This window comes from Apteryx rowi, unplaced genomic scaffold (assembly GCF_003343035.1).
Source record: "Apteryx rowi isolate R43461 unplaced genomic scaffold, aptRow1 scaffold_695, whole genome shotgun sequence".
In the NCBI taxonomy this organism is placed as follows: Eukaryota; Metazoa; Chordata; class Aves; order Apterygiformes; family Apterygidae; genus Apteryx; species Apteryx rowi.
Window position 1 is genome coordinate 66946 of NW_020450977.1, and position 27506 is coordinate 94451.

At 39.3% G+C, this 27506-nt stretch overlaps 2 protein-coding genes across 7 annotated transcripts in view; one reads left to right on the top strand and one right to left on the bottom strand.

Moving 5' to 3' along the window:
- Nucleotides 1–3277, bottom strand: part of STRN3 (striatin 3) — a 67108-nt gene extending 63831 nt beyond the window's left edge. For all 5 annotated transcript variants that reach the window (XM_026086467.1, XM_026086466.1, XM_026086465.1 and 2 more), the window contains exon 1: nucleotides 2767–3277. In XM_026086467.1, coding sequence (XP_025942252.1) covers nucleotides 2767–3087 — 321 coding nt within the window. In that variant the 5' untranslated portion in view covers nucleotides 3088–3277. The remainder of the gene's footprint in view (nucleotides 1–2766) is intronic.
- Nucleotides 2492–26186, top strand: AP4S1 (adaptor related protein complex 4 subunit sigma 1). 2 transcript variants are annotated; one of them, XM_026086470.1, is made up of 6 exons: nucleotides 2492–2603; nucleotides 11452–11645; nucleotides 13060–13146; nucleotides 14229–14297; nucleotides 17443–17454; nucleotides 25355–26186. In XM_026086470.1, exons 2-6 carry the CDS (start codon nucleotides 11508–11510, stop codon nucleotides 25481–25483), a joined length of 435 nt encoding a protein of 144 aa, XP_025942255.1. In that variant the 5' UTR covers nucleotides 2492–2603; nucleotides 11452–11507; the 3' UTR covers nucleotides 25484–26186. The 2 variants fall into 2 exon arrangements, with proteins under 2 accessions (XP_025942255.1, XP_025942254.1); XM_026086469.1 differs by lacking the exon at nucleotides 2492–2603 and adding an exon at nucleotides 3343–3431.
- Nucleotides 26187–27506: the final 1320 nt, after the last annotated feature.

Sequence of the window (27506 nt, forward strand, 5' to 3'; positions counted from 1 at the left end):
CCCCCACACACCTTCTCTAGCATGCAAAGGGCACTCTTACCAGGGTGCAGCAATTCTCTGAGGTACTTTAACTATACGGGGGGGGAAAAAAAAGGGGGGGGGGGGAGTCACCCAAAAGTGATATTAGTCTCATACTGCAGATAAGAAAGCATCTTATTCTTCCAAAAAGTAACAGCCAAAAACTCAATCCTCTAAACAGGTCAATAAAAATCACAAGGTACTGCTGTCATTTGTTTTTCCACATACTTTTTATAAAACATCATTTGCAAAGTTATTGAGTTAACTTAGGTTGAAAGAAGCCTGTAATTACCAGCACTGAAAAAGAATGCTTAGAGAGCTTATTGTAATGTTAAAAGAAGGAAAAAGTTACATGCATGGATGGGAATGGATTAGAGTTACATCTAAGAAATCCAGTTCTCATGGTACATACTTCCATATTTAATATATATTTCATGCTACTGAAGTAATTTTTCCTTTCAACCCAGGAGGCCTCAGTCCTCTGAAAACTCACACATCTACTTAGGATCACACAGATGAACAACAGTCTCAGCAGTCTCAACAGGCAAAACTGTAGTTTTGGGTCCAAAATGTTAAGCCTTATTAGTCACAAAATAAACTGCGACTTCACAACTTGAGGATATAAAAGGAAAAAAAGGGGAGGAAAAGAAAAAGCAGGCCTGTTGAACATATCTCTTCCAAATATATTGTCAACACATTTCTTTAACAGTTACCACCACCATACAAGCTGACATTTAAAATCCAGTATCAATGCCCCCTACATTTCTATCCTGGGCTTATTATGTTATAAAAAAAAGACACCCTCATGCATACACACTGTGCAGTGATATGTCTGTTGTGTCCCATGACCTGATGCACACATGAAGTAGAGCGAATCAACATACACATAGCCAGGGAGAGAACTACCCTAGCACATCCAGAAATAACATGCAAGCAACTGAAACAGTATGACCATGGATGACAAACAATTACAAGCAAAAGCAGGAGACTTCGCAAGAATACATCATAGTGTCTAGAAGCCAAATGAGTTCATAGCAGCACTTTTCAGTCAGATACAGCTTTCAAGGTCTTAGAACTGAGCTCTACATTTAGAGCTTAGAATGAGGTACTTCGTTTTAAAATAACAAGCCTATACATAAATATTTTCAGATGATTTTCTTTGCTAATGAATGCCCACTAGGCAACTTATTTATAAACATAGTACTATACTGCTGAGAAAACAAGAGAAATAGCCAACTGTTCTCTACTGAAAATGCCCACCAATATGCACCAAACTGATTTTAGAAACAACTGTGTCACAACGCTTAAAATAGTAAGGCAGTAAATGAAGTAAATAGTGAAGCCTTTCCATTTGTTCATTTGTTTTTTTGGATCCTTTCTTAATTGTAGCTATAATAAAAACAGTGCAAATTACATGATTATTATAGAGCTGAGAAGTCCTGAAAGAATTGCCCAGGCTCAGGTATAGTTCTCAGTTCTGAAATCTGAAAGTATATACATCACAAAAGTTGGCTGCTGTTGCAACATGCTATTAAAGACTCTAATTACAGTGCAATTTGATGGAATGCTGCTTCAACACAGTAAACATTCACTCAACACATAAATCACAAAAAATTACTTGAAAGCAACAAAGTTTGTTGGCTATCATTGCCTATGGTTTTGTCCTATAAAGCAATAATGACTCACCCATTCATTCATATATGGATACCTCAAATTCAGTAGATTTTGTAATTTGCATATAAATATGTAATAGTCTACACACAGTTTCATTTTCATGTGCAAAAGAAATTAGTTGAGGTACCCCTTCTATTAGTCAAAGCAAACATTACTTGGAAGTGATCTATACTGGTAATCAAACACTTTCCCTGTCTCCTACAGGGCTGTTMAATTTCTGTTCCTGACATCAAGTCTGTACTGTCATGTACATTAAAACGATCGTGCTCCAGACCTATCAGCGCCTCACTGTTCTTCAGCAGTTTGTTTCTCTGATGTGAAATCTCTCAAGAAGCGGGAAAAACAGAGAGAGGATGTGTTCAACCTGCCCCAGACCTCGATGCCTGGGAAACCCCTTTACGTGAGATATACCTAGAAACGCTTTTCTAGTCTTCGGCCTCCCCGGGCAGCAGGCACTCTTCACAACCCCCTCTCTCTGCCAAGCAGCGCTCGCTGGGCGTCAGGGAGGCTGCAGCCTCGCCAGGCCCGGGGGCTCTTGCTCTCCGTGACCCGCACGCAGGGCCGCGGCGGCCGCCGGCCCGGGGAGCCCCCGAGACATTGTGCTCCGGGAGCCGCCCGCAGCCGTCGCGGCGCCTCGATCAGCCCCGGGCGGGCGGGGAGCAGGTGCCGCAGGCCCGCGCCCAGGCAGCGGCCGCCCGCCCTGGGCTCGGCATCCCCCGCGCCCGGCAAGGCGAGCGCGGGCGAGGCCTGCGGAGCAGCGGCCGCCGCTGGGGCCGGGGCGCAGGCGGGCGCCATGCTAAAAACCAAAATGGCTGCCCCAGGGAAAGGAACCCCGCTCAGGCCGTGAGGGGCTGCGCCTCCGCCAGCCCGGCCGACCGGCGACGCCGCTTCGCCCGCCGGACCTCGCCCAGGTACCGCCCCGAGCCGAGGGGCCCTCTCACGGCCGCCCCGGCCGCCGGGCCCCGACAGGCTCCGCTCCCCGCGGCGGCTCTGCTCCCGCACGCCGAGCGCAGCGCGGCCCGGCCCCCGGCGCCCGCGCCTCACTTCCCGCAGAGCCCGCCCTCGCCCCCGTACCTGCAGCTCGGCCCGCTCCACCTCCCAGTGCGCCCTCTCCATCTCGAAGCGGGCCCACTCGTGCTGGATGTAGTGCAGGATCCCCGGGATGGTGTAGTGCTGGGGCCGGGACAGCTCGGCGGGGCCCGCCGCCTCCTGGCCCGCCGGGGCCGCGGGGCCCTGCGGCTGCTGCTGTTGCCCTCCTCCTCCTCCTCCGCCGGCCCCCACGCAGCCCCCACCCGACTGCAGGTTCATGTTCCCCCCCGCCTGCGGCGGCGGCTGCTGCGGCCTCGGGGCGGCCGCCATCCCACCGCCTCCTCCGGCTCCGGGGTGCTCGTCCATTGTCTGCGGGGAGCCCTCCTCCTCGTCCCGCGGCGGGGGCCTGGAGCAGGGGCCAGGGAGGGGGGAGCGGAGCTGGCTGGGGCGGGGAGGGGGGGGGCGGGCCGGGAGCGGGCGGAGGGGGCCGCGCCGAGCAGTATCCGGGTGTCAGAGCAGCGCCGAGCCGCCACCAGCCGCCATTACAGCCGCCGAGCCATCGGCCCACCCACCTGCGGCCGGGCGGGGGGGAGCGGGGCGGCGCGCGGGGGATGCCGGGAAGCCGTTTCCCTCGCTCGCCCGTCTTCCCTCTCGCGGCCGGGCACGGCCGTTGTGCTGTGCGGGCGCATGCGCGGACGCCTGCCAGGGAGGTAAGCGCCGTGCCCGGGGGGCGGGGGAGCGCGCTGAGGTGGGAGCGGGGCGGCGGCGGCGCCGCTCCCTTCTGAGGGCGCGGAGGCGGCTCCTGCCCCTCGCTCCGCACCGCGGGACAGGTCGCGCCCAGGGCTTAGCCGGTGACACGCTGCCAAGAGTAGTCACTCGGGCAGTGGCCCTTGTTTGCCTCCTATGCCCCCTCAGGCCGCCCCGCGCGGCGCGGCGCGGCGCGGGTTAAGATGGTGCCCGGGCTGGCGGCCGCTGTGCCCGGGGAGCGGCCGCGCCGCCGCTCTTCGCTGTCCCCGCTCTCCCCCGAGCAGCGACGGCAGCAGCGGGATTGCAGGAAGGCTGTGAAAGTCGCGTTTGCCTAAGTTTTGGCAGTAACGTCATGCCGGGACGCAGCCCCGCCAAATGTTGGAAGCTCCGTACTCGGGGAGTTTAAAAAGTAATTAGAAGAGTTTGTAGAAATAATTCTCGTTTTGGCCATTAGCTATGCTGTGGGCCTTAGCTCATCGCTTTTATTTTATAAGAAATAAAGCTGGGTGTGCGAGGCCCAAGATGCCGTTTTGCTTTTCTGAGCAGGTATTTACTGGCAGCCTGGGGGAGCCGGGTGGTGGTAGGGCCTTGGCACGGCGGGCCCGAGGGCCTGGCCGGGCCTGCCGGCGCACTGCTCCGCTGTTCAGACTGATGTGCAGAAAAGCACATGGGAGGCTGAAGAGTTTAAGTCCTTAAAATTCAGTGTAATTTAATGGTACATTTAATTTACCTCACAAGTAGGGAACTTTCGAATAGGTTTCTTAAATTCGTGGTACGTCTGGGGAGGTTGCCTGATCGTTTTTAATGAATGGTCATTTTTGAAGTATCTCACTGAGTGATGAGGGATTTGTGTAATGTTTTTCTGTGTCCCTTGATGGGAGGGAAAGTGCATGTCTCCTTTCCTCATGTGGAAAAGACTAGGAGAAAAGGGAGATTTTTTCAAGGCGCTACTTGTTTGTTTCACCTGGTTAGCTTTATCAGTGATAGCAAATGCTCCATTGATTGCTGTAGTACAGATAAGGTCAAATTATTTTGGTTACAAATTATTACTCTGAAATGCAGTATTTATAAGTCATTTATCACCTCCTATTTGAAATGACTTGCAGGTCACCCATTTTAAGTAAGATGGATTTTATTTTGCCTCTCTTGCAAATGTCTATGTACTGTACTCATTCAGTAAGAATACGGATAGTTTCCTAAACAAGGCTCACTCTAGATAGATCTAGAATTGTATTAATTACTGAAAAATAAATACTACTTGTCTCATCAAGTATTGGTGTTTCTCTACTAATCTCTCCTCGGGTACATTCTGATATTTCAGTTGTTTTACCCATTCCTAGCTGTCTTTTCCACTGAATCATTTCCTACTAAAATTTAATCCTGCAGTCTTCCTGATTCCACACAGATTAGCCTATCTAAATTCAACTCCTTTCCACATCAGCAGATTTTTTTCATTGTCCAAGGACAGTATTGAATCATTACCAAAAGTGAATACTTCTCAACAAATTTAGCCTTTTTCAGTTACAATCTTAAGACATTCCCTGTTCCTGAATATACAGGAGTTACTGCAATTTCATTCTGTTACTATATTCAGCCAAGATTTTGACAACTAAGCAGCAAAGGAAAACTTTTTTACTCTTTCCTTCCTCCTTGACTTCCCTGGAATAATAAGGTTGCGTTTTTTAAAATGCTTGATCCTGGAGTTGAACACAGTGATTTCTTTTAAAGCAACATAGACAGTGTTTCATCTTCAGATGAACTATGTTTTGTACAGTAACAAGATCTATCATACAAAAACAAGTACTATTACTGATAAAAAGTAATAACACTGTATGTGATTGTTCTTAAAAGCCTTGTCCATGGGCAGAMCAAAAATAGGAAGAGTAAGAGTATTGATTACATGAGCTGTCTTCATTTGTTACATATCTTTTTACAATAAGTGCATAGCCAGATAGCTTAATAGACTAATGTGTATGTCAAAAATACCTGTTCCCATGCTGTCACCTGCTTGTGCCTCTACCAGTTAGACTTTTTTCTTTCTCTTCACTTCTATTTCCAGTTTAACCCATTTTGTCCTACATTTAGTACACACATAAATTAAAACACAGTTCTGCATCCGGAAAAACAGTGCAATGTGCATTTATACCCTTGTGTTGAGCTGAACAATGCAGTAAGTTATGGGCTTATAGTTCTATCTAACATTCAGTTTCAATTCTTGGAGAAGCAGATTTGTAAAAAAGAAGTCATTCATTTCTTGTTAGATTTAATCTCTTACGTTTTAAGTGAGATCCCTAAATTGTTGCAAAACTTTGTTATAGCACAGTAACTAAAATTCTTCTAGACCTTTGGACATTGACTAGAGTGGTTTTACCTCTACAGTAGACAGAAATCTAATTGGAATGACAGCTGTAATACCAGATGTAAGTCTCAGACTCAGGTTGTCTGGTTTTTGTTTGTTTGTTTGTTTTTTGTTAATAATCTATGTATCAGAGTATGTATGAATATTGGTGGAATCTCTGACAAAATAAGGTAACGTCAAGTGTTTGTATCTACTGGGGGAGTACTTAAAATTATGTTTTATTGAGCTTACTGCATGTGGAATTTGCTGGGTTGGCCACATTGGAGATGTAAGACCTTTTTATCTACAGAACAGGTATTGCAGGCTTTGCCTCTCTAAGAGGTCTCCACCACTGTCTTGTCAGATACTGGTTTGGGGGTGTGACTCACAAACAGGGACAGCTCTCACTGAGGTGTCTCATGAGGTTACTGCTGCCTACCAAGCTGGCATGTCCTGGAAGCAGTTCCTGAACCATCAGTTTCTCGTCATTCTGAAGTAAACCAGACAGATTTATATTTGTCTTGAAATACAGCTGTTAGGTAAATGTTTCACAAACACTCTAGCTATCTGTACAGGCAGGGGAGGATGAGCCTGCTTGGGGGCAGTAAAATCAAGAAGCATATCTCTTCATGAGCCAGGGTCCTTAGTCTTCAGCCTGTTTGCTGGTTTAGAATGAGTTAAAGCCATTGTATTGTAACTCATCAGAGATTGCATAGTCTATCAGTCTACACTGTGAGTCACACAAGCCAACCACAGTACCAGTTCCTCTCCTAGATGTTTATCTTCAAGAGCTACTTTAAAGAGGGTAGGATCTCAAACACAGTGTGACAAGATATATTTAAATTACAGTAGTTACACTGTAGTAGATATGTATGCCAAATTATGCTTACAGAACAGATTTCTTGCAAAGGAAATAAAGGAGAGAGCTACTCGTTCAGAAAGGTAATTCATTTTGAAGGAAAGTTTGCAATTTTAAGACATTTTTATGTCTTTTACTGATGCCCTGTTCTCTACATGTAATACATTCCTCTTTTTTTTTTTTTTGAGGCTTTTGATTTTTGCTTCTTGGGAGTCTTCATTTTGTCATACAGTTTTGTAGGTGTTTCATAGGTGGGGAAGAATGCTGTAGGCTATTCTGGACAAAATTTCTAATGCGTGGTTGCCTGTGACTGGGAGAGCTGGACTTGACAGTCCATCAGGATCTGGATAGTCCCTTCCAGTCCTCTGTTCCTAAGCCCATTTGTGATGCAGATAGTTGTCCAGTGACCTGGAATGAGAATGCCTATTCATTTCTGACAAACAGCCTTCAGATAGTAATGTCTTTTCATTACTAAAATGAGTAAAATAATGGCAGAGATATGAAAGGCGTGTATCTTGCACTAGCACCCTTGAACCTTTTGATTCTGTATGCATAAAAACAGTAATTCATGTTGCATTTGTATGAATATGCATGTACACATGCAGGTATGTGCGGGACACAGAAAAGCACGTAAGAATTGTAACAGGAAATACAACTGTCTTCATAAATAGAGACTGATTATTGATCATAAAGGGTAGCTTCTAAAATACAGAGAGTTTTGTGGAGGAATGGGAGACCCATCATGCATAGATATGCTTTTTGTTTGTTTACTACACTTCACAGATCTCTTTACATTTTATATATGGAAAATTCATTTTAACACATTCTATCTGTAAGCAAAGATGAAAGGAGGAGAAATAAGCTTTGCTGAAAGAAACAAAGCTCAATAATTTATTTTTTTTGCCTAAATTGTGCAAGCATAGGCTTTTGTTTCTACAGGAGAGTTTTTCAGAATTATTTTTAAAGGAAATAAAAAACTGAAAATATTTTTATTTTTAACACTGGTGTAATTCTCAAAGGCAGCTTCCAAAACTATGCTTGCATGCTTTTTGGAATCTTTTTTTTATTTATACATGCAAATCAGAGAATTTATTCYGGTATTTCTGCACAGAAATGTGTGCTTGTACTGCCATTTGTGTGAGCAAAATTTATGGATGTAATTTTGGAAGCTATCTTTTGACCTGGTGGGAAAGTACTTACATCAATGATTAGTGATACCAGTGGACATCTCCATTTTGTATGTTAATCACCTGTTCTAGTGTTGTAAATAACGCTTGCCACATAAATTACAGATTATACATTCCAATTCTACTATGGTTCTACCTCTATTACAGCATGGTTCATTTTTTTATATCTATTCTGGTAAGAGAATTTGTAAGAATTAAAAAGGAATTCTGGTCCATAATATTTTCATGTGTAAAACAATCTAGGGCATTCAAAAGAATACATACAGATAAAATAGTCATAACATTAGAAAAGGATTAACCATGTAGAAAGATTAGGTTAATAAGGGAATAATTAGGATTAGGGGCCAATCTTTGCACTGGGATCCACATGTATCGATTCTTCATCTATTTTCTGTGAGATACTGCTTTACTGGTGACTCAGAATGCAACAACTCTGTCAGTGCTGCTAGGGTAGTTGTTTTACTGCCCTCCCTGTCTCAGGTCTCACTTGGATATCCTCTGACATGTTACGCCTCAGGCTTTTACTCTTCTCCGATGGAATTTTGTAACTTGCGTGCTTTCTGAGAGCAGGACTTTGGTTACGCTCCTGAGTACCACACATGACTAAATTATTAAAATAGCTTAGAACCAACTTGCTCAAAACAAAGGACTATTAATTCATATGTCAGCAGTACCAAACACAAAGACGAAGCAGAAACCTAAGAAATAAAAAAGAAAAAATGTGTATGTCTTTCTCATTATCTTTGTTGCTCAGACAGACGCAATTTGCAGTTGGGAGGAACAACACGCTCTTGGTCTCTTAGCTTGCTAGTTTTTCATTAAAAACAATGGGCAGCATTTCTTAGGTTGGTCCTCTTTCAGACTGCTACCCTTTTCCTAGGACCTTTCAGGGTTTAGGTTTCTTTTGCTCACAAGGTTGGTCTCGGGGAGAGTACCTCATTCTGGTCTGGAAGGAGTCACTCCTTGTTATCACTACTTTTTGGAAGCTTTGCATCCGAAAATGACTCGTTCGTCTCACTGTTCTACCTTTTGTTCTTCATTCCTCAAAATAGTAAGACGTCTCTTCTTATTGCAACTCTATAACTTCAAGCAGAAATACAAAATAGAACAGGAAAAAATAACCACACATAAAATGCGGAAAAGATCATACAGATTCCCATTTCATCACAAATGTACGCCTAAGCTGCCATCGGACAGTGAAGATCCCTTAATAAATATCCCTCCAGGTCCTTTTTCTGTCCTGATTACCTAGTTCTCAGAGAACCAACTCCAGTGGTTCTGAAGTGCAGGGTGCAGTCAACAAGCTGTGTTCACCACAACAGTTTTTTCAGCAGTATTTACTGTTGTTCATGACTATTCTGTCTGAGTGAATCAACAAATGTACATTTGTGTCCTCAACATAAAGAGACCTTACAGTGTTTACAGAAGGTGAGAAAGCTGTTAGACTGTCCTCATTCCAAATAGATTGTGTTGTGATTTGTATTGATTCCTCTTCGGGACTCCCTTTCCCTGGAGGTGCCCGCAGACAGGAGCAGATGAAAGAGAAATTAACGGAACAACAGACAGGTTTTCCTGCAGATGCAGGATAATGGGAGGGGAGAGTTCTCCCTGTTAGAGGACAACCTCTGATATTTTCCTCCACTTGGAAGACTTGCACAGATTTAATGGAGAAAATATATATACTCATCCTCTGCCCATTTCAGATATAATGTTACCTGTTTTGAAGAGTTGTATTTCCTTCCAGGATGCTTTTCTGAAATAAGTCTGTGTGAACCTGTTTTTGTGATTTGCTGTGTGATTTCTCCCCCACCCACATGTATTTTTAAACTGTTTAGATCATATGGTACTTTCTTAAGGATAAGAAATGCCCCAATGACATCTTCTACTTATTTACTCTTATAGGAGATATATTTGGCAAAAACTCAAATTAATATTTTTTCAGTTCTTCAGCTCCTAAAGTTGCAATTTTAATGTGGCTTCAGGTATCTTACTGGCAATACTTCTGAGGCTGTAGATAACACTATATACATAAATCATCAATCTTCATTTAGTTAAGAAGTGAATTCTAAGTATCAGGTCTAATTAGTGAAGATGCATTTAGTATAGAAATGTAAACTTTTTTGTGTATGGAGTAAATCACCATATACTGAGGATAATGGGATCACTTTCTTGAGATACAGGTGACGATAATAGAAGTGGCTTTTCTTTCAGAAAATAATTAACTGACCAGTATTAATCACAAGTAAGCAATACTTAATGGTACTTAGTGGTATTGTGATATATTGGAATTCTTTGTATCACTGTCATGAAACTATCACCCATAAATAGTATGTAAGTTTGTCCAAGTTCTTTATAGGTGCTGCCTCATACTATGCAACTTGCCTAGTTATAAAAAATAAATGTATGTTTAAGTATCTATGAAGCTGCTGACTTCTGACCAATTCTGTTCTTTGTATGTTTTCCCTTAATGCAGAAATGCTTTTCTGCATTAAGATATATTGTTTTTACACAAAGAACTATACCATATTGTTCTGTGGTTTCCTGACATGTTTTGTTCAGTTTTTACTTTCTTACAGGAGCTGTCAGATCTTAGGGGAGAATATTTGCATTATACCTTGGTAAAGCACCAGGCAAGGAACAAACTTTCAGAGTAGGAATAAAGAAATGGCTTTTGCAGTAGTTGCTGTATTTCCAGTGCATAAACCTCAAGAGCATATGGGCCAATAAGTCTGTGATCCAAATGGAGAGACAGATGGAAAACATTACGGTGACTGGTTTCTGGCATTAAAGAAAATAATCCAGAACTTTTATTTAAAAAAAAATATATTCTGCAGTTTAACTTTTTTGCACACTTTTCAAAACATGAAAGATTTCAGTTGTTTAGCAAGCAGATTCTGATATATGCTGTGCTCTCTTTAATAGCCTTTTTCATTGTACATTGTATATAGCATACTTACCTTATACAACTATATTTCAATGGCATTGTGTGGATTAATATTAATTTAGCCTGAGATTAAGCTGTTTTGAGTAATTAACATGAACAGATTTCTGATTAGCTAAGAGCCACACTTACTTTTCATCAAGTGCAGAACCTACCTTTACCTTCAATATGGGAAAGTAGACTGGAGAAAACAGTTTTTGGTCACCAAAAATGAAAAAACCTGACAAATTTTGCTTTTATGAGCAAATGCCTGCTGTGTTAATCTTATGTTTTGGTATTGGGTAAATTTCTAATAAGATGTACTCAAGCCAGTTAGCACGCTAGAGTAACATCGTGAGTAGATTTATGATTTTGAAGAAGAAATCGTTAGACCTCCCCCCCCCCCCGCCCCAAATCACAGCGTTCTACATAGAAATGAAATTGCCCGATAATATGAAGGGTAATTTATTGCATAGTTTGTGATTATTTGTATGAAAAGCCATTGGAGTTCTACTTGTAGAATGCGTGTGGAAAGGTCAGAGGGTTTTTTCTGTGTTCTATGGTCTATGTTCTAGCAATAAGCTCAGTCTGAAACATATGTGAATTTGTGCTGGCCAGCTTTTAGGAATCTTTTATAACTCCTATGTATACTTTTCTTTTTTTTTCCCTCCCTCCACAGAAATACTCTTAATTACTGCACCCTATACTCAAAAATACTGCTGAGATTAACAAGAAATGATAAAATTTTTTCTTATGGTAAACAAACAAGGTCAGACGAGACTCTCTAGATATTATGAGCATGTGGAAATTCATAAACGGACAATGCTGGAAGCTGAAGTAATCAAAAACTGTCTCTCCCGTTCAAAGGATCAGGTAAGTTATTGTATTTTTTTTCTCTAGCCATTTTATTTTAAACCAGGTTACAAAACATTAGCATCTCACACCTTTTATGTAAATAATTCTGAAAAGAAAACATGTCAGCTTCCACTGCAGGCCATTACTTCATTTGTACCCATGAAGAGAAAAACTGTATTTCTAGATTATGTGTTTACTCACATGATCTGTTACTCTGTGTTGAATAAATAAGTTTTTCTGAGGTTTATAGAGTTATGTGTTTCTTCAAAGGAGCCCAGAAGTCCAGGAAGAATTTCTTTTATCCTGTTATTACCTGTCTGGCAGTGATCTGTAGATAGATATTATTGCTTCTTTGCCAGAAAGTAATAAATATAGTATTGGCAGCTCTGAGTTAAAAACTTATGAGAGAGGATCTCAAATCATGAAATTATGATCTAAAATGTAGGATTTTTTTAAAACGCATTTTTTTAGGCCTTCTTTTAGGCATTTTGATTTTAAAGGAAAATTCATACTTTGTGCAAGAAAGTCAGAAAACACAAAAGTTGAAAATTTTCTTAAAGGAAAGTTAGGTTTTCATGGCTTGTGTATTTGGTTCTTTAAGAAGAGTACCAAACTCAGCAGAATTGTCAAGCACATTGGTTTGCATTTGAAGAGAAATCTGTGACTTGGAATCTGACTGGGTTTTTGGGGTTTGTTTTGCTGAAGTCAGYTTCTTTATTTTTCATTAACTACGTGTGTTCTTGAACAGTGGTCATCACATACTTTATTCTAGAAAACCTCTGTAAAAATACCAGTTCCTACAAAGTACTTGAGTTCACAGAATTGACACTGGCTAAAGAAATTAACCTCCCCAATACTGCTTTCAAGAGCTTCTTTAAACAGAAACTTCACCGAAAGAAGCGTCAGTATAGTGCCATTTCAAGGACTGAACAAAATGTTGCATTTAAAAAAGGGTACTTACAAAGCAATGGATAACAGCACCATCTACTGGCTTCTGCCCTATTGTGAAATACATGTGGGTTTTCCCCCTGGGTCTGGAAGTCCAATACTCTAGCATTTATATAAAAATATTTATCATTTTTTAAATCTGAAAATGAGCTTCAGGTTGTCTCTTTTGGAAGTGTTGCCATTTGAAGATTTAGGGGAAACTCTTGTGTTATAACCCTGAACAAATTACTTCAGTTCTGTATATCCTCATTCTTGCATATGAAAAGTGTTTTAAGATTAGCAGATGAAAAGTCCTATGTAATAGGTAAATATGCTGTTAGATTTCCTTCAAGTCAAAATAGTTTGTGGGATCTTGGGAAACCTATTGCCCTTTGTAGGCCTTACAGTGTAAATGAAGGTTTCAACCCTTTGAGCACTATGTGTTTAATAATGCATTAAGCTTAAATGGAAAATACTATGTTTGACTATTTTTGCTTCTGCCTAGTGCTCTTTCATTGAGTATAAGGACTTTAAGCTGGTCTACCGACAGTATGCAGCCCTTTTTGTAGTCGTTGGAATCAATGAGACAGAGGTAAGAAATTATATAAACTCTTGAAATATAAGTTTGTATTACTCACAGGCAAGAACTCAGTCTTTCCACTATGGAATTTTGCAATATCAGTTAGAGAATTTCAAGGAGTCATTGCACAATTGTTTTTATTGCTATTAAATAAAAAGAGGTGTAAAAGAAAATGCAGTATGTCTGACTTCATTCTATTGTAGTAGACTGAACTCTGTTATCATGAGACAGTCTTCACAAGCCTTATACTGATTCTGCTTTCTAAGCTTATGTTTGATTAATGGAGGTGGGGCTTCTCAACAAACGTTAACGCTACAGCCATATCAGTTGTCTCATCTGCAGTGACTTCTGAACTGCTCGCTGTTCTTAACCTCATTGGCCGAAGAAGGAATTCCCATACTGTCAGCTGGAAAGATGACAATTTCTTGTATAAAAAAAAAGAAGAGGTATCTGAGTGAAAATTGACAAGTACTGTTATTTCATGACTTCAGGCTGAGCCTGAAGTATTTACATTGATTCCCAGTTCTCAGAAATGAATTTAAAGCTTACTACCAGAGACCGTAACGGGGCTGTGAGGAAGATAGCTGGCGACTCTCACAGTATCTTCAAGTCAGGGTTATAAAGGCATGCAATTCAGAGCAAATTCTTTTGGCTTTGGTATACCATGCAAAAATAACCTATCCACACTGCTGCAGCAGTTCACAGTGTGACTCTTGCAGCTGGCAGATGCAGCTTCAGCATGGGTAGGCATAGCCTAGTTAGCTGTCTTTATCTAGCTAACACTGGTGACAGTAGAAGGGATGCAATGGAATGGCAGCAGCCCAAGCGAAACAAATCCTGTAGGGACTGCAGTGCTTACTCATGTGGCTGTCCTGTCCTGAAGCTTATGCTCCTGAGCTCTCCCTGCTCTTGGTACCTCAGATACCGGGTAATCACACCTCCTCTTGCAATGATAACCTGAGTTTGTGCACTTTATTGTAGTACTTGTTATTATTTTCTAATTTACAYACATCACAAATTAAAATAATGCAAATAATACTATCTCATCTTCTATCCATTCATTTAATATTCACTTGTTTTTAATTTAATTTCAGAATGAGATGGCAGTATATGAGCTAATTCATAATTTTGTGGAGGTTTTGGACAAATACTTCAGCAGAGTGGTGAGTGAGACATTGAATCTGTTACAAAGCATTTATTCTCTTTCAAAGCTTTAGTTGCTTCAGGGAATAAATCAAGGGGAAAAAAACATTTTATATTCATGCAGAATTTTGAGAACTTTAGTATGAATATTATAACTGTAACAAAGCAGTATCAGGAGATTTTTCAAACTTCTTTTCAGAGAAGTTAAAGCACGCATGGATTATAAATCATCAGACAAGGAATACCAGAAATATTTTTGCTAGAAAATGGTGTTTTTTATATGCTTATACTCAGGGGGTTCTTTGGGTCATCTACTCTAGAAGTAGCCAGTGGCATTTTCTACTTCAGATTTTTCCTTTACATTTCTTAGCATTACATCCCCAAATACACTTCATTCATGATAAAGATGGTAAAAGCATTAAACAGGGATCTGACATCACTCATGCTGAACAAGTTTAGAAGGATGGAACAAATGAAACCTCAACAACTAATCTGTACTTGTTCTCCCCAAATTATTGTCACATAACAGTGGAGCTCTGATAAAACAGCTGTTATATAAACAGCCATTTAGTTAAGAATTCAACATCAGACATGCCTCCAGTTAAAATGATGCTCTTCTTTCAGGTGGGAGATTTTTTGTTTGTTTTTACAAAGTTTGAAAATGCAGCATTATAATCCTGGATAGAGCTTGTGCTATTAAATATTGTTCCAGTGCTGTTTAATATAGGATTTGTAAAGATCTTGTTAGAAAAATCTGGCTGAAGTCATATTTAGGCAGAGTTTCAGTTTGGCTGTATTGAAATGTGTTAGATATCCTTCTTATAAAAGAGGACTGGATAGAATTTCTCCCAGAGTCCATCAGCTTGAGGGTATTGCAGTGGTAATTATACATACAAGTGATCAGTATGCAGGGTTTGTAACATTGATTTCCCAATACTAGTGCTACAGCAGACATAAGGGGAAAAGCAGAGATGGCAGAACTTCTGCGTGAGTTCAAGGGCATGCTTGATAAGGTCATCTAACCCCCTCACCATTTGAATGCCTGGCATATGCTTTAGGCTATTATCTCAACTAACACTGTGCCTTCCTATTGAAAATTGGTTGGTACTGAGTATATCACTTTCTTATTGTACTAAATTCAGAATTAGGATTGCAGTCACAACATAAGCAGTGATAATGAGGAATGGAATTTGATCCTTGCAGCGCAAGAACGCACAGTAAAATTTGCTAGCATCTTATTTATCTAACTGGGCTAATAGCTGCCAGCCATTTCTCAATTTTTTTCTCTTCAGTTGAGATAGAAGAAAAATAGATGCAGTTCTTATGTGTCTAAACCCAGTATGTGTCATTTCTTGACTATGTATGTAATCCATACATTGATAGTTGTTAGAAATTTGCTGAATTCATCATAACAGAGATTTTGGTATTATTCATAGCAGTTAGGATTCAAAACTAGGAGAACTGAAAAGGGGAGTGGTTAAAGAGATCTCATACCATTCCATGGTTCTATTTTTAATGGCATATATACACAATAAATAGCAGAACACTGAATAACAGGGCTATCATTCTAGCTGGGGTTTCTGGTAGAAACCACAGACCAAAAAAGTATTAGGTCTATACTGTTATGGATAAATGATTAGACTTTGCAGAATTTTAGCAGAATCCCAAATTATGATGATAACAGAAACAAAACTGTGGGAAGGAAAAGAATATCTGTCCTGCTCTAGAGAGACATTTTGTCATCTCTGTATTTTTAGTTTTGTGAGTTTTAAACATTCTCGCGTAAGCTGTTTTTATCTAATCAAGTTTACAGAGCTTGAATTCAGATATCAAAACAAACATTCACAGAATTAGGGGCAAGTTTTCAAAGTTGCCTCTGAGATTTAATTATGAGTCCCCTTCATTTTCGTCATAGCTACCCAGAGAGAACTCTGCATACTGTTCAGAATATATACTCCACCATTTTCAACTTCCTTTTAATATTAAGTAAGTTCAAATTGATCAGGCTCTTGAAGTGTAATTTTTGTGATGGATAAAAAATTTTTAATTGAAGGATGGGCAAGATCACTCAGTAGAGGCCTGCAGACTAGAACCACCTGTTCAGAGCATCGTTAGACCATAGTAGCATTAGTAATTTTATAAGTGGAAACTCTCCCAAAAAATCCAGAGTTAGACTGTAAATAGAATCCATAGTGGCAAAATTCCTAAATTCCTTCAGCAGCAGATAAAGAAGTTCTGTGGGAACAGGCATCTGTCTTTAAGCAGAGATTAGGAAAGCTCCACCCTGACTGTGCAGGATCTTAATCACTGAGGCTGTGATTAAGCGTTTCTAAATTTAGATATTTAACTGAGGCACCTAAGCTAGAAGTCTGGTCATCCTATGCTCCCATTATGGTCAGTGAAGACAGATGAGGATCTCTAGAAAGTGAGTCATGTCTCGTGAGGCAGCTGTTGGAGATACCTCTCTCTTCTGTCGACTGTAGAGAGAACACAAGGGCTTCTAACTCGGACACTTCAGTTAAGTGGCTAAAACTTGGGGTAGATCCAGGCCAAGAATAGAAGGGAAATGATGACAATGGAAATTGTGTTGCTTGGGCTGGAGCAATAGTTAAAAAGTGTTAGGGGTCCAAGGCCTGTCCTCTCCTAGGGCCCTGCCTTGCCCTGGCTACCACAGCCATGGGCATATACAATATCTAGATTTTGCTGTTGAAGTGATATGCAGCAAAATATTTAACTACATTTTTATAGAAATTGTAAAGCTGGCATTAACATCCTGTTTTTGCAGAAGAAAGAAGTGAGAACATAGGGCTGGAGTTGGCATGATTAGTGCTACTGTTTTAGGCTGTTTTTCTACCTGCTCATTCAGATAGCGCTGCATATATTCAAAATGTTACCCGTGGGTGATCTCAGTGGTTTTTTTAAGTAAAAATTTCAGAATGTTGTCTTTTGTTATGGAGGCAGATGACCCATCAAAGGCAAAGGAGGCTTACAGTTTAGAACATGGAACTGTGCAGTCCAAAACAGAAAACTGAATAGCTCTGAAATTTTACATCTGTATTTTGAAGACTTTCTTTATYCTCTAAAGGGAGTAATGTGTCATGTTTAATGACTATGAGGTGAAAGATCAAACTGTAACTAATGGTTGTCTGTTTCTTTTTCTTTCAGAGTGAATTAGATGTATCCTTTTCAATATCAGAAATCCATCTATTTATTTTTGGTGTACCAGTTCATACTGTCTTCATAGTGCTGAGTGTCAAACGGTCAAGAACATGCAGAGTCATGGTTTCACAAATTTTGCGCCTGGAGTAAGTAGCAATATTTCGGCACCCATTAGAAAATGTGGCTGATATTCATGAGGGTCTCCTGCTTAAATCTTCAGCCATTAAGATTAACCTGGTATCATTTAAAGTAAGACAGGGAGAATGTGCTTTCAGAGAACTACATAACACCAACATCTAGACATGAATAGTTATATTTATGGGGAACTTTCAGGCTTAAATGAGGATTACTTCAGGATTTTACATTTTTTCTTTAAGTTTACAATAAAATAGACATTGAAATAAACTACAATAATAAGAAGTGAATATTATATCTGTGTCTTGGTCCAAATAGTAGAGTGGCAGCATCATTGCAAGATTAGGTTTTCACTTGGATCTTGCTTTATGAAAGTTTAGGTGAATTTTACTTATCTGTGTCAGAAAACAGAGAGGAAAGAGAGAGAAGCTCAGGAGGAAGAAATTTAGGAAAACAGCCATTGCCACAGATACATCTGATTTTTTTTTTCCCTATACAGCCATATTTTCACATGTACTATCTAAAGGTTATTAGCTAAAGTATAATCAAAACTGAAATAAAACCAAATACAAACAAATGGTAAGTGCTAAAATACAATCCTAAATACTTAAACACAATTAATAAATAAATAAAATACAATACTGAATACTAAAATGCAAAGAAAAGTGAGGTAGGAGAATGTACTGTAGTGCAAAGACCCTTCTCTCACAGCAGATACCTAATCCTAGTCCTTCAATCTTCTTCTTCTTCCTCAGTTTTTCCAGTCCCAAATTTCCACTGCCTTCTGTCTGTAGATCAGCAGTTTTCTAGTTTTTATAGTTTTATGACTATAAATGTAGTTGGTTATGTGAGGTTCTGCTGGTACAAAGGGTTTCAGTAATACACCTGAAATACAGTTGTCAGTCTGGAATCACATACTTAAAAATAATTTTAATTACCTTATTTAAGAATTAATATATACGGAAAATATAGAAACATTCTGTAATCATTCTCGCTTCTTTACTGAAAAAAGCAAAATGGAATGATCTAATTAATTTTGCTCGCATAAGTATTTTAATCCTTCCTTTTTATATACATGCTAGAACTCTGGCTCATTTACTGAACTTATTTATTTATTTATTTATTTATACACACACACACACACACACACACACACACACAGTGTTTCTTTCCTGAAATGTAAGAAATGCTGTATTGATATAAGACTCCTAAGCTTACTTACAGTATAAAAGAGCAATAATGAAATTTCAGCATGAAGGGACTCTTAAAGTCTCTGAATGACTGTATAACTACATTTTTATATTCAGTTATTGTAGTTAAGGATTAGAACTATGTACCTGTCTAAAAGCTTTGCTGAATTAGAGACTAACCTGTCATATGCAGTTATTATACATAAAAATGGCCCCTTATGTTTCCATATAGAGTACTTCGAGTATGCATTTACACAATGTTTTTTTTTAATCTTAGTTTGTTTTGAGTATTGATGATTCTAAATTCTGCCTGCCTCTGGTCATCGGTTTCATACTGAGAGGAATTTTCTTTAGTTATATGCTTGCATGTGCACATCCACAAGATCACTAGTAGCCCACTTAATGGCTGAGAGAAGCCTCTGCCCATCTCCCAAGCTTCTGCATACGCTGCTAGTTTGCATTGTTTAGAGAAGTTGTAGCAGTATGTGCTAACACTAACACTAGAGACTGTTGCAGTGCTGTGTCTGAGTGACTCCCTGTAGAAAGTCAGCTTCTACATGGTTCACATCTGCACGAGAATGTGAAAATAAGTATTTGGAAAGTAGGAATGTACATCACTATCTTATTTAATAATAACAACCTGAAAGAAGGTTCTCAAGTCTCAATTGTGCCAAATTTGGAAAACTTCATGGGTGATATGGCCCTCCTCAATATATATAATGTACATATTTTTTCCATTCAGAAGTGCACTTTTTTACATGATACATTTTAGGAGCAGTTTTAAAACATTTTACTTCTGTGTGTTATGTGTAACAAAATTATTCTCTCATTTAGGAAAAATAACTTTTCATAGGCTGAGAGGATATGCAAAATAGTTCAAGTGAAGAGAGACATCCTCAACATTAAATGTAAAGTAGAGTCATAGTGATGAGGTGGGCTGTTCAGAATTATATTTATTTTTGACAACAGCTTGAATAGCAGATAAACAGGTCCAGAAGAACAGTATAGGATCTGGACTACAAGTGTCTTAGCTGTTAATGCAGTGCAAACAATAATCCGTCAATATGCCTTTCATAAAGTGTAAGATAATATCCCCACCTGGGATTAAACCATCTCCTTTGCCAAATAGTCTTAGCTAACTCTTACATTCAGTATAATTAGCTTGGATGCATAATATCTGATGGAGGAAGTACAATCTGAGTGTCGTAACAGCAAACACCAAGCATTATTTACAGAATCTTTGTATACTGAGTATCTGGCTGGCGATTGTCATCATTTCCTATCTCTGTGATACTATTTTTGTGTATAGATCCACATGAAGTTTATTTTAAAAGTGATAGCAGCTATTTTATATTGAAAATAATATTTACTAACATGAAAATTATAGTAAGAATCTATATGAAATCCAAAAACATAAAAAATAGAGCATAATCACATTCAGGGTATTCACCCATTCAGAGCAAACCACAGTTAAATCTAAAAGTTTTTAATGTCACACTATTGAATTATTCCTGGAACCCATGCTAAAGCAGCATGTCCACTGATTTTTAAAACATTCCCAACCTCCTAATGCAGCTGCTTGTTAATGTGGGACTCAAGCTTGCATTTAAGTCCCAACACCTTCATTCACCCAAGCCACCTGCATCCTAGCTTACATCCTGGCCTGAGTCTGGAATCAGCTATCACAAAGAGGCCCTAGGGCACAAAACACAGACTAGATCCAATCTGAATCTTGCCCAACAGATTCATACATAAGATATATGTGTACATATGGGTGTGTGCATGCGTGACTGAAGAATGCATGAGAGATTGCAAGATTATCATCTTATGCATACTACACAGTCGAACACAGTAACTACAATGAAGTAACTACTTTAACTCCTGAGGAGCCATGGTTTTTAATGGTGCTTTTATGTGTGGATTGTAAAGCATCTGGCCATTATACAAGATGTCCACTTTCATTCTGGAAGTAAGTCAGTCAAATACTTGAGGGTACCAACTGTAAGTATTTAATCGTGTTGTTGGGCCAGTTGAATGAATAAGTACTAAAACTGTTCTGGCAATCTTGCTTCCTAGTGTGTTAATATCGCTTGATGAGCTTTTGTAGATCAAGTAGTAGGTGGAATTTTATGTAGCTCTAAAACCACAGCTTGGGTAGTGTAGGACCCACTTTCTTGGAGTGATTATGACAAAAAAAGATTATAAAAATTAAGGTGTTATCACAGCAGCTTTGTAGGGAACAATATACTGCTAAGTGTGGGAGTTCCTAAAATCACTAAAAGTTGACTTTTCTATAGCTTGAACTGGTGAAGTAAAGGTCCCTCGAAGACACATTATTAGTTTATGGAAGAAACAAATATGTATGTTCCCGTTGTGGGAGGGGTGGAGGAAGACAGAGTTCTCTAGAACCAAGCATTTGAAGAGTGTTGTCTTGATCTAAAAAAAATTACATCCCATTGCAACTAGTTTATTCTTCCTCTTCTCAGATAAAAGGCTTTGGTACAGGAAATACTTCTGTGAGTCATTGTATTCTATCCCCCGTGGGATAACACTTTCAGAATATGGCACATTTAAGTAATGATGAGAAAATCAAATGATAAATTTATACTGAGAGTTTATAAGGATACACTTCAATTTGTACTGTAAAATAAGAGGATAAAATGGAAACCTATAGGATTAGTTTAAAACTGCTTGTTCACTAAGGGAAAAGTTTCCCTCTAGGACTGTGATGTAGGAAGAGAGGTACTCACATAAGGTGAATCAGCCAGCCTTCAAATTTTCAGCAAGACTGTAACCACAAAAGTTACCAGAGCAGGAGCCACTGGCTGCCTCCAAAGTAGGGGCTAGTAGATATAGTAGATAACCTAGAATATCACAGAATTTGAAGGTACCATTTGTCCCCTATTTAATGTTAGCATAGTTGTTTGAGGAAAAAACACTCAGAAAGCATTAAATGGGTTTCAGTGATTAAAATTAGCCTGCCATTAGATAGGCTAGAAGTTACTTTAAAGCAAATGTTAGTAAAGTCAGAATACATGAGGTTTCTTAAGTGTGGATAAAAAAAAAAAGCAGCAAAGCTAACCTTTAGTTGAAGATTTACGACCAGGATGGCAATCAAAGTTTTGCAATGACTGTATATTCAGTAACAAACCATCTGCCACTTCAGTCATGCTGTAATCCCCAGAGCTTTTGTTTGTACTCTTGGGTGTGTTGCCTGATCACAAAGTGTTGGCTGCACCTTATCATCTCTTAAGCCTGTACACACCCTTAATTACTCACCTAGAAAACCCTGCAATATCTTAAAATGTCCCTATATGAAGAAGGTGTATGTCACAAGTCTTGAATATGCCTTTTTACTCCTTTCCTGCTCTCTTCCTTCTCCACCCCTCTCAACTATCTGCCTATATGATGTTTCAGGGAAGGAGACACAAGACAGTGTATCATCTTTAGCTCCTTTTTGTGTGTGCATGCTGTAAAACCTATTTGTGAGAGTAGAAAAGCATCACTATTTCCTTAATAGGGGCAGCTCCTTAGGTCACTAAACACCAGCATAAGGTTTAAATATCAGTTTCCGTAGGTGCCAGGTACACAGCCAGAATAGCATTGGTTGAAATCCATAAGCCAAAGAATATAGTAAATTTTCAGCCTATGCAGAAGCTGAGCCTTATGAGTAATGCATTTATAGAGATGCAAAGATGAATATAAGTTTTCTTCTGCATACTTGTTTAAAAAATGCCTGTTAACCTCTGACTGCACAGATCTAAGGAAAGTCCCCTAGTGGCAGCCAGGCAGGCAGGATTCTTACTGGAAGCAGAACCTTTAATGAGAGCTCGGGGCAGTGTACATGTCAGTGCACACACCATACATACATATATATATATATATATATAGTTTTTCCTCCTCTTGCCAGTTGCTCTGACTGGTTTGATCTGCTGCTCTTCAGCTGGGTGTGGATCTATGACTTCAGGACTTTAAACCCTGAAATTTGGGGTTACTTGCCAAACATGTGACAGATGGGGAGAATGAATCTTGCTGAGGATCAGAGACAGATGACCCTCACTGGGCAGGGCATTCAGACTTGCATGGCTAAGTGGTGTTTTATGACAGGATGCAACAGTAGAGGACAGTCACAAGACTTAGAGGAGGAGAAAAAGAGCCAAGATTGCTCACTGTGCAAGTCTGAATGTTTACCAAGAACAGCATGGGAAAGTGAGGTGGGAACGGAACTGAACAAGGATGTTTGGTTCAGGGGAGAGGGTTAACAATCCTTTGAGACTTTCCAAAATTAAGATGARAGATCTTTCCAGAATGGTGAGTTAGTATCCACATTCAAGCTGCAGGTGAAATCATTGCTTCCAGAAAGATGGCTGGGCAGTGCAAGATTAACGGGTTACAGATGGACAGAGAAATCACACCACTAAATTTCCTGTAACAGTAGGTCAATTTTGAAATAAACTGGAATGGTCCTAAAATAAAGTGACATCTCATTTAACCATACTGGGTTGAGTGGAACAGCCACAGGATACCTAATGATGTGTGTGCAGTTTTCTTTAGATATGATACCAGCTCTTTAGGGAATGCAACAGGGCAAAGAGCAGTCAAATGTTCAAAGTGTTTTCTCAAACAAGGTGATGCAGGAAAATAAGGCTGGAGTGCTAGTTTGTAACAACTAGAAACAGTGATAAGGCAGCAATCTTGTAAGTTTTAGAATCTCTGAATTCTTGAAGGGAGAGGAAAGCCTGGAGGGGCAGAGGAAAGCAGTCTTGCTGCTCCTCTGTGGGAACTGTAGCACTGTGAATCACTTAGGTTGGCAGACTGCAGAAGGATAAAGCCACTCCTGCTGGTTTTTAAACTTGTTGAAACCTGAACAGAAGGTTATCTAACTTTGGTAACACATCCGCTTGCCTATTATAGAGCACTGTGTCATCGCTCAACTAAATAGGAATAGAAGTGTCTTTCTAAAAATTCTCACATTACTATAATAGAAAAGCCTCTAACATCTCGGTTTAAAAAATAGTTCTGTAAAGACTGTGATTTACTTGAAAAGTGTAATATTAGAAGAATTTTGTCTTAAGTCTTTAATCTGCCAAGCAAAGTAAAAGAGCTACTTCTGTCTCTATAACCACAGAAACTGCCATTATTATAGCTTTTAGGACAATGCTGTTCACCAGTATTGGAGGGCCTGAATCTGATTTTTAGAAGCAATTTAGGCCTATGGCCAAATTCAGAAAGCAGTCTGGTATTTAAAATGCAACTTACTTAGAACTAGATGCATAGGTTTAGGCCAGCAAAGTGGAAACTCTCTGATGAATTGTGTACATACCAAAGACCCTTCTCTTCTTTACTTAATTTTAACTAGTAAAGTTAGTTTGGGGCTTAAATTCTGCTGTCACACATACCTAGACATATTTGCTCTTGGCCAAGCAAAACACATTTATTGGAGCAGCTAAATCTTATACAGCTGCTTACCCCACTGCACACGCATCTAGCAGCCCTGAGTTCAGCCCAGAGAACTCATGGCAAATGGTATCTTGTGTAGCACCCTACTAGCTGAATTCTTTGTCCATTAATTTGAAGATACAAGTTCACCTTCGCTCCACACTTCAGCCTGAACAAGTTCAAACTATACTTCTCATCTCCTAGAAGAGTGCCTTACCCATCAGGCAACAGACAAGGCTGATATGGGATATTTTATACCCCTCTTGTTGCTTTAATATATTGCAGCAGAAGCAGTCACCAAGATAGGGGCAAAAACTTCGGCTTCCTTCATCACTAGGCTAAAGCATCRTACTCAATTTTACATCCAGCAGAACAATCTTAGATAGAAGGCAGCAGATGCAGTTGCCACCATCCCAGCTAAACTTGCCTACTGAGAAATGTGGATTTGGAACTCCCCAGGCTGAGGAGGAACTTGGCATAGGTACTCTACAGCTTTTAACATAAGACAGGCAGCATGTCTAATATGACATTTTAAAAGAAGAGTCCGAGCCAGTCATCTTTACCCAAAGTAAATTAACCATTTATTTACTTTTACTCTCCTTTATGAGATTTATTATTAGATTAATGCATCAGCTCTTTCATATCAGCTGATTCGCTATTTTCAAGCAGGTCAAATATATACGATCAGTAACTTAGGGTAAGAAAAATTACATATAAGAATGAGATTTTAGTAATTTGCCGACAAATGACCAACAATTTTATTTAGAAGAAATGCATTATATTTGCATCTTCACATTCAAGTTTGTTGTCCCTTGATAACAGTATTTTATATTCAAGCAGTAAATAGTACCAGATGATAGTAAATTAACCATCCATATCTAAGTTCAAGTTTACCTTTCTTTTACTACCATATGATAATCTTCCAGGATGCAACATTGTTGGTGCTTTATCTTCTCTACTAGAAATTTTAGACATCGCTGTGGCCAGGAGAAAACAGATCAGCTGAACTGTCTGTTAGTGCTAGTAAAACAAACAGCCAAACAAACTAGAATTTAGAAATTTTAATCAAAGAAAGACAAGGACTAAGATGGCTAAGATTTTCTCTGAATTATCTTCATGCTGTTCAAAATATACTTAACTTGAAATGTTTCTAGATAATGTTCAATTTGGACAGAGTGCACGTCATTTTGGATGAAATGGTGTTAAATGGTTGCATCGTGGAAACAAACAGAAACAGAATTCTTGCCCCTCTGTTTGTGCTTGACAAAGTGGCAGAAAATTAGCAAGATACACGACTGACTAAAGTGTTTTATGAAAGATAGTGAAACCATCAAGACCATACCCACAGCAATTTTCTGATTTCATAAGACCAACTCATGCAATATTCAAACTTCTTGGAAAATATTCTGCTTATTACCCTACCTACCCAATGGAAAGATATAGCTAAACATAAAATGGAATCTTAATTTGCAGCTTTCTAATGAGACAGTAAAGCCTTTCTAAAACAGCCAATTTTTTTTTTTTTTAATTCACTGAGGATAAAATAATGGAGACTTGCACATTACTGTCTAGGTATCACTTTGTATTATGTAGCATTGTGCCAGACTTAGGAGAAGAGAGAAAATACAGAAATACAGTTTCAAACTGAGTTTCAATCCTTCCTTTAAAGCACCAGCCTGAATTTTTATTTTCATACAACTGTAAATTAAATTTCTGTAACTTTTAATGACTACTTTTAAACTAGATTCAGCCTTCAACAAAAAGCTGATTTCATTTCCTTTTCCACAGAAGTCATGGTTATGAAAGAAATGTAAATAACAGAAGCATAGATGTATTTAAGATTCCTGCACACTGTGGAAGTTGTAACTAGAAGTATTTGGCACTTATAGTATTATAACTTTAATAAAAAAAATAATAAAAATCAAAGGATTGATTATCTTTTACCATACACATATTGGCTCCATAAATTACACAAAATCTTTTCTATCTTGGCATAGTAGTGTGTTTTTTTTCCACTCATAGATTCTCTATCCACGTGTTATGATTATAAACTCTACAAAAGATGCATAGCAAAGATATGAAAGTTTCTCACTAACAAAAAAGTACCAAATCACACCTTCCTTCTGGAACAGTAGAAGGTAGCTGAGTAACAAAATTTTGACTCACACCTGTATGCTAGACTTACAGTCTGTAAGTCAGTAAAGAATTAGCAATCGGTGTTTACTTTCACTTACCTTCCTAGAATGAAGGTATCTGGCTCCTTCACAACAACCAAACTAGCACTAGGCATAATTTGATACTGAAACGGCATATATCATGTGTACTTCATGTTTGCAAGGATCTAGATATATCAAACTTGCATCTAGAAACCAAGGTCTAAGAGGTATTGAGTAAAGTGTAGTGTGGGAGAATAGTCCACAGCTTCGAATTTCCAAATCATTTTCCTGTCATCTAGGAAACCTTAATGAGCAGAAACTGAGTGAGTGGCATTCCAGCCTTTTGAACTGAAGACACCATCAACTATAAGCATTTATTGCAAATTACCATACATCCTCAAACTTTTAATTGAGGATATTAAATATGATTTTGTGGACCTGTATTCACAGATCAAGTGTGCACTGCCYACAGTCTAGAAACCATTAGTCCCATATCTCAGTAGTTTGTTGAGGCAAATAACCACTACTTTCCATCTCAGTACAGGACCATGCAAAACTGTTAAGTACCTACAGAAAACACAAATTAGACTATTTCTTTCACTGGTAATGAAAATAGTTAACAATCACGAAGGCAGAAAACCCACACATATTCCTAAAGAATCCTCTAATTGGAAGAGAAAGCTTGACAGGTTCAGCATGAAATCAAAATTCTCCCCCCTCTGCTTTAGGCCACTTGTCTCGTCCCTTCCCTATTCTCCAGCTCGGATACGAGTGAGTATTCTGCTGCAGGAATGACCTGGGCTGCTTACACTGCTAAGGAGCTTTTCTGGATGAGCTGGGTTTAAAATAATAATGGATTCACAGCAAAACAAATTAACATTGGATCTGGAACAGATGCTCATACACCAGGTTGATGTAACTGCTGTGTTGAAACAAGGATCTTGCCACCAGCTCTGGAGCTGAATCCAAGATTCAAAGAAGCACAGGAGAGAGATTTTAAGATGTTATGATTTTGTGTGTATATACATGTATATATACACACAGAGACACATGCTAAGCTGCTTTTCTGAATCTCTTCTAAAATATGTCTCTTTCTTGAAAATTGTCTTTTTTGATCACTTCAAAACCAATGAGCTGTAAAGTCTGTAAA

Coding starts and splice junctions, on each gene's coding strand:
- AP4S1 (XM_026086470.1), top strand. CDS start 11,508: ATGATAAAATTTTTTCTTATGGTAAACAAACAAGGTCAGACGAGACTC. Junction 11,646..13,059: donor TCTCCCGTTCAAAGGATCAG/GTAAGTTATTGT, acceptor GCTTCTGCCTAG/TGCTCTTTCATTGAGTATAA. Junction 13,147..14,228: donor TTGGAATCAATGAGACAGAG/GTAAGAAATTAT, acceptor ATTTAATTTCAG/AATGAGATGGCAGTATATGA.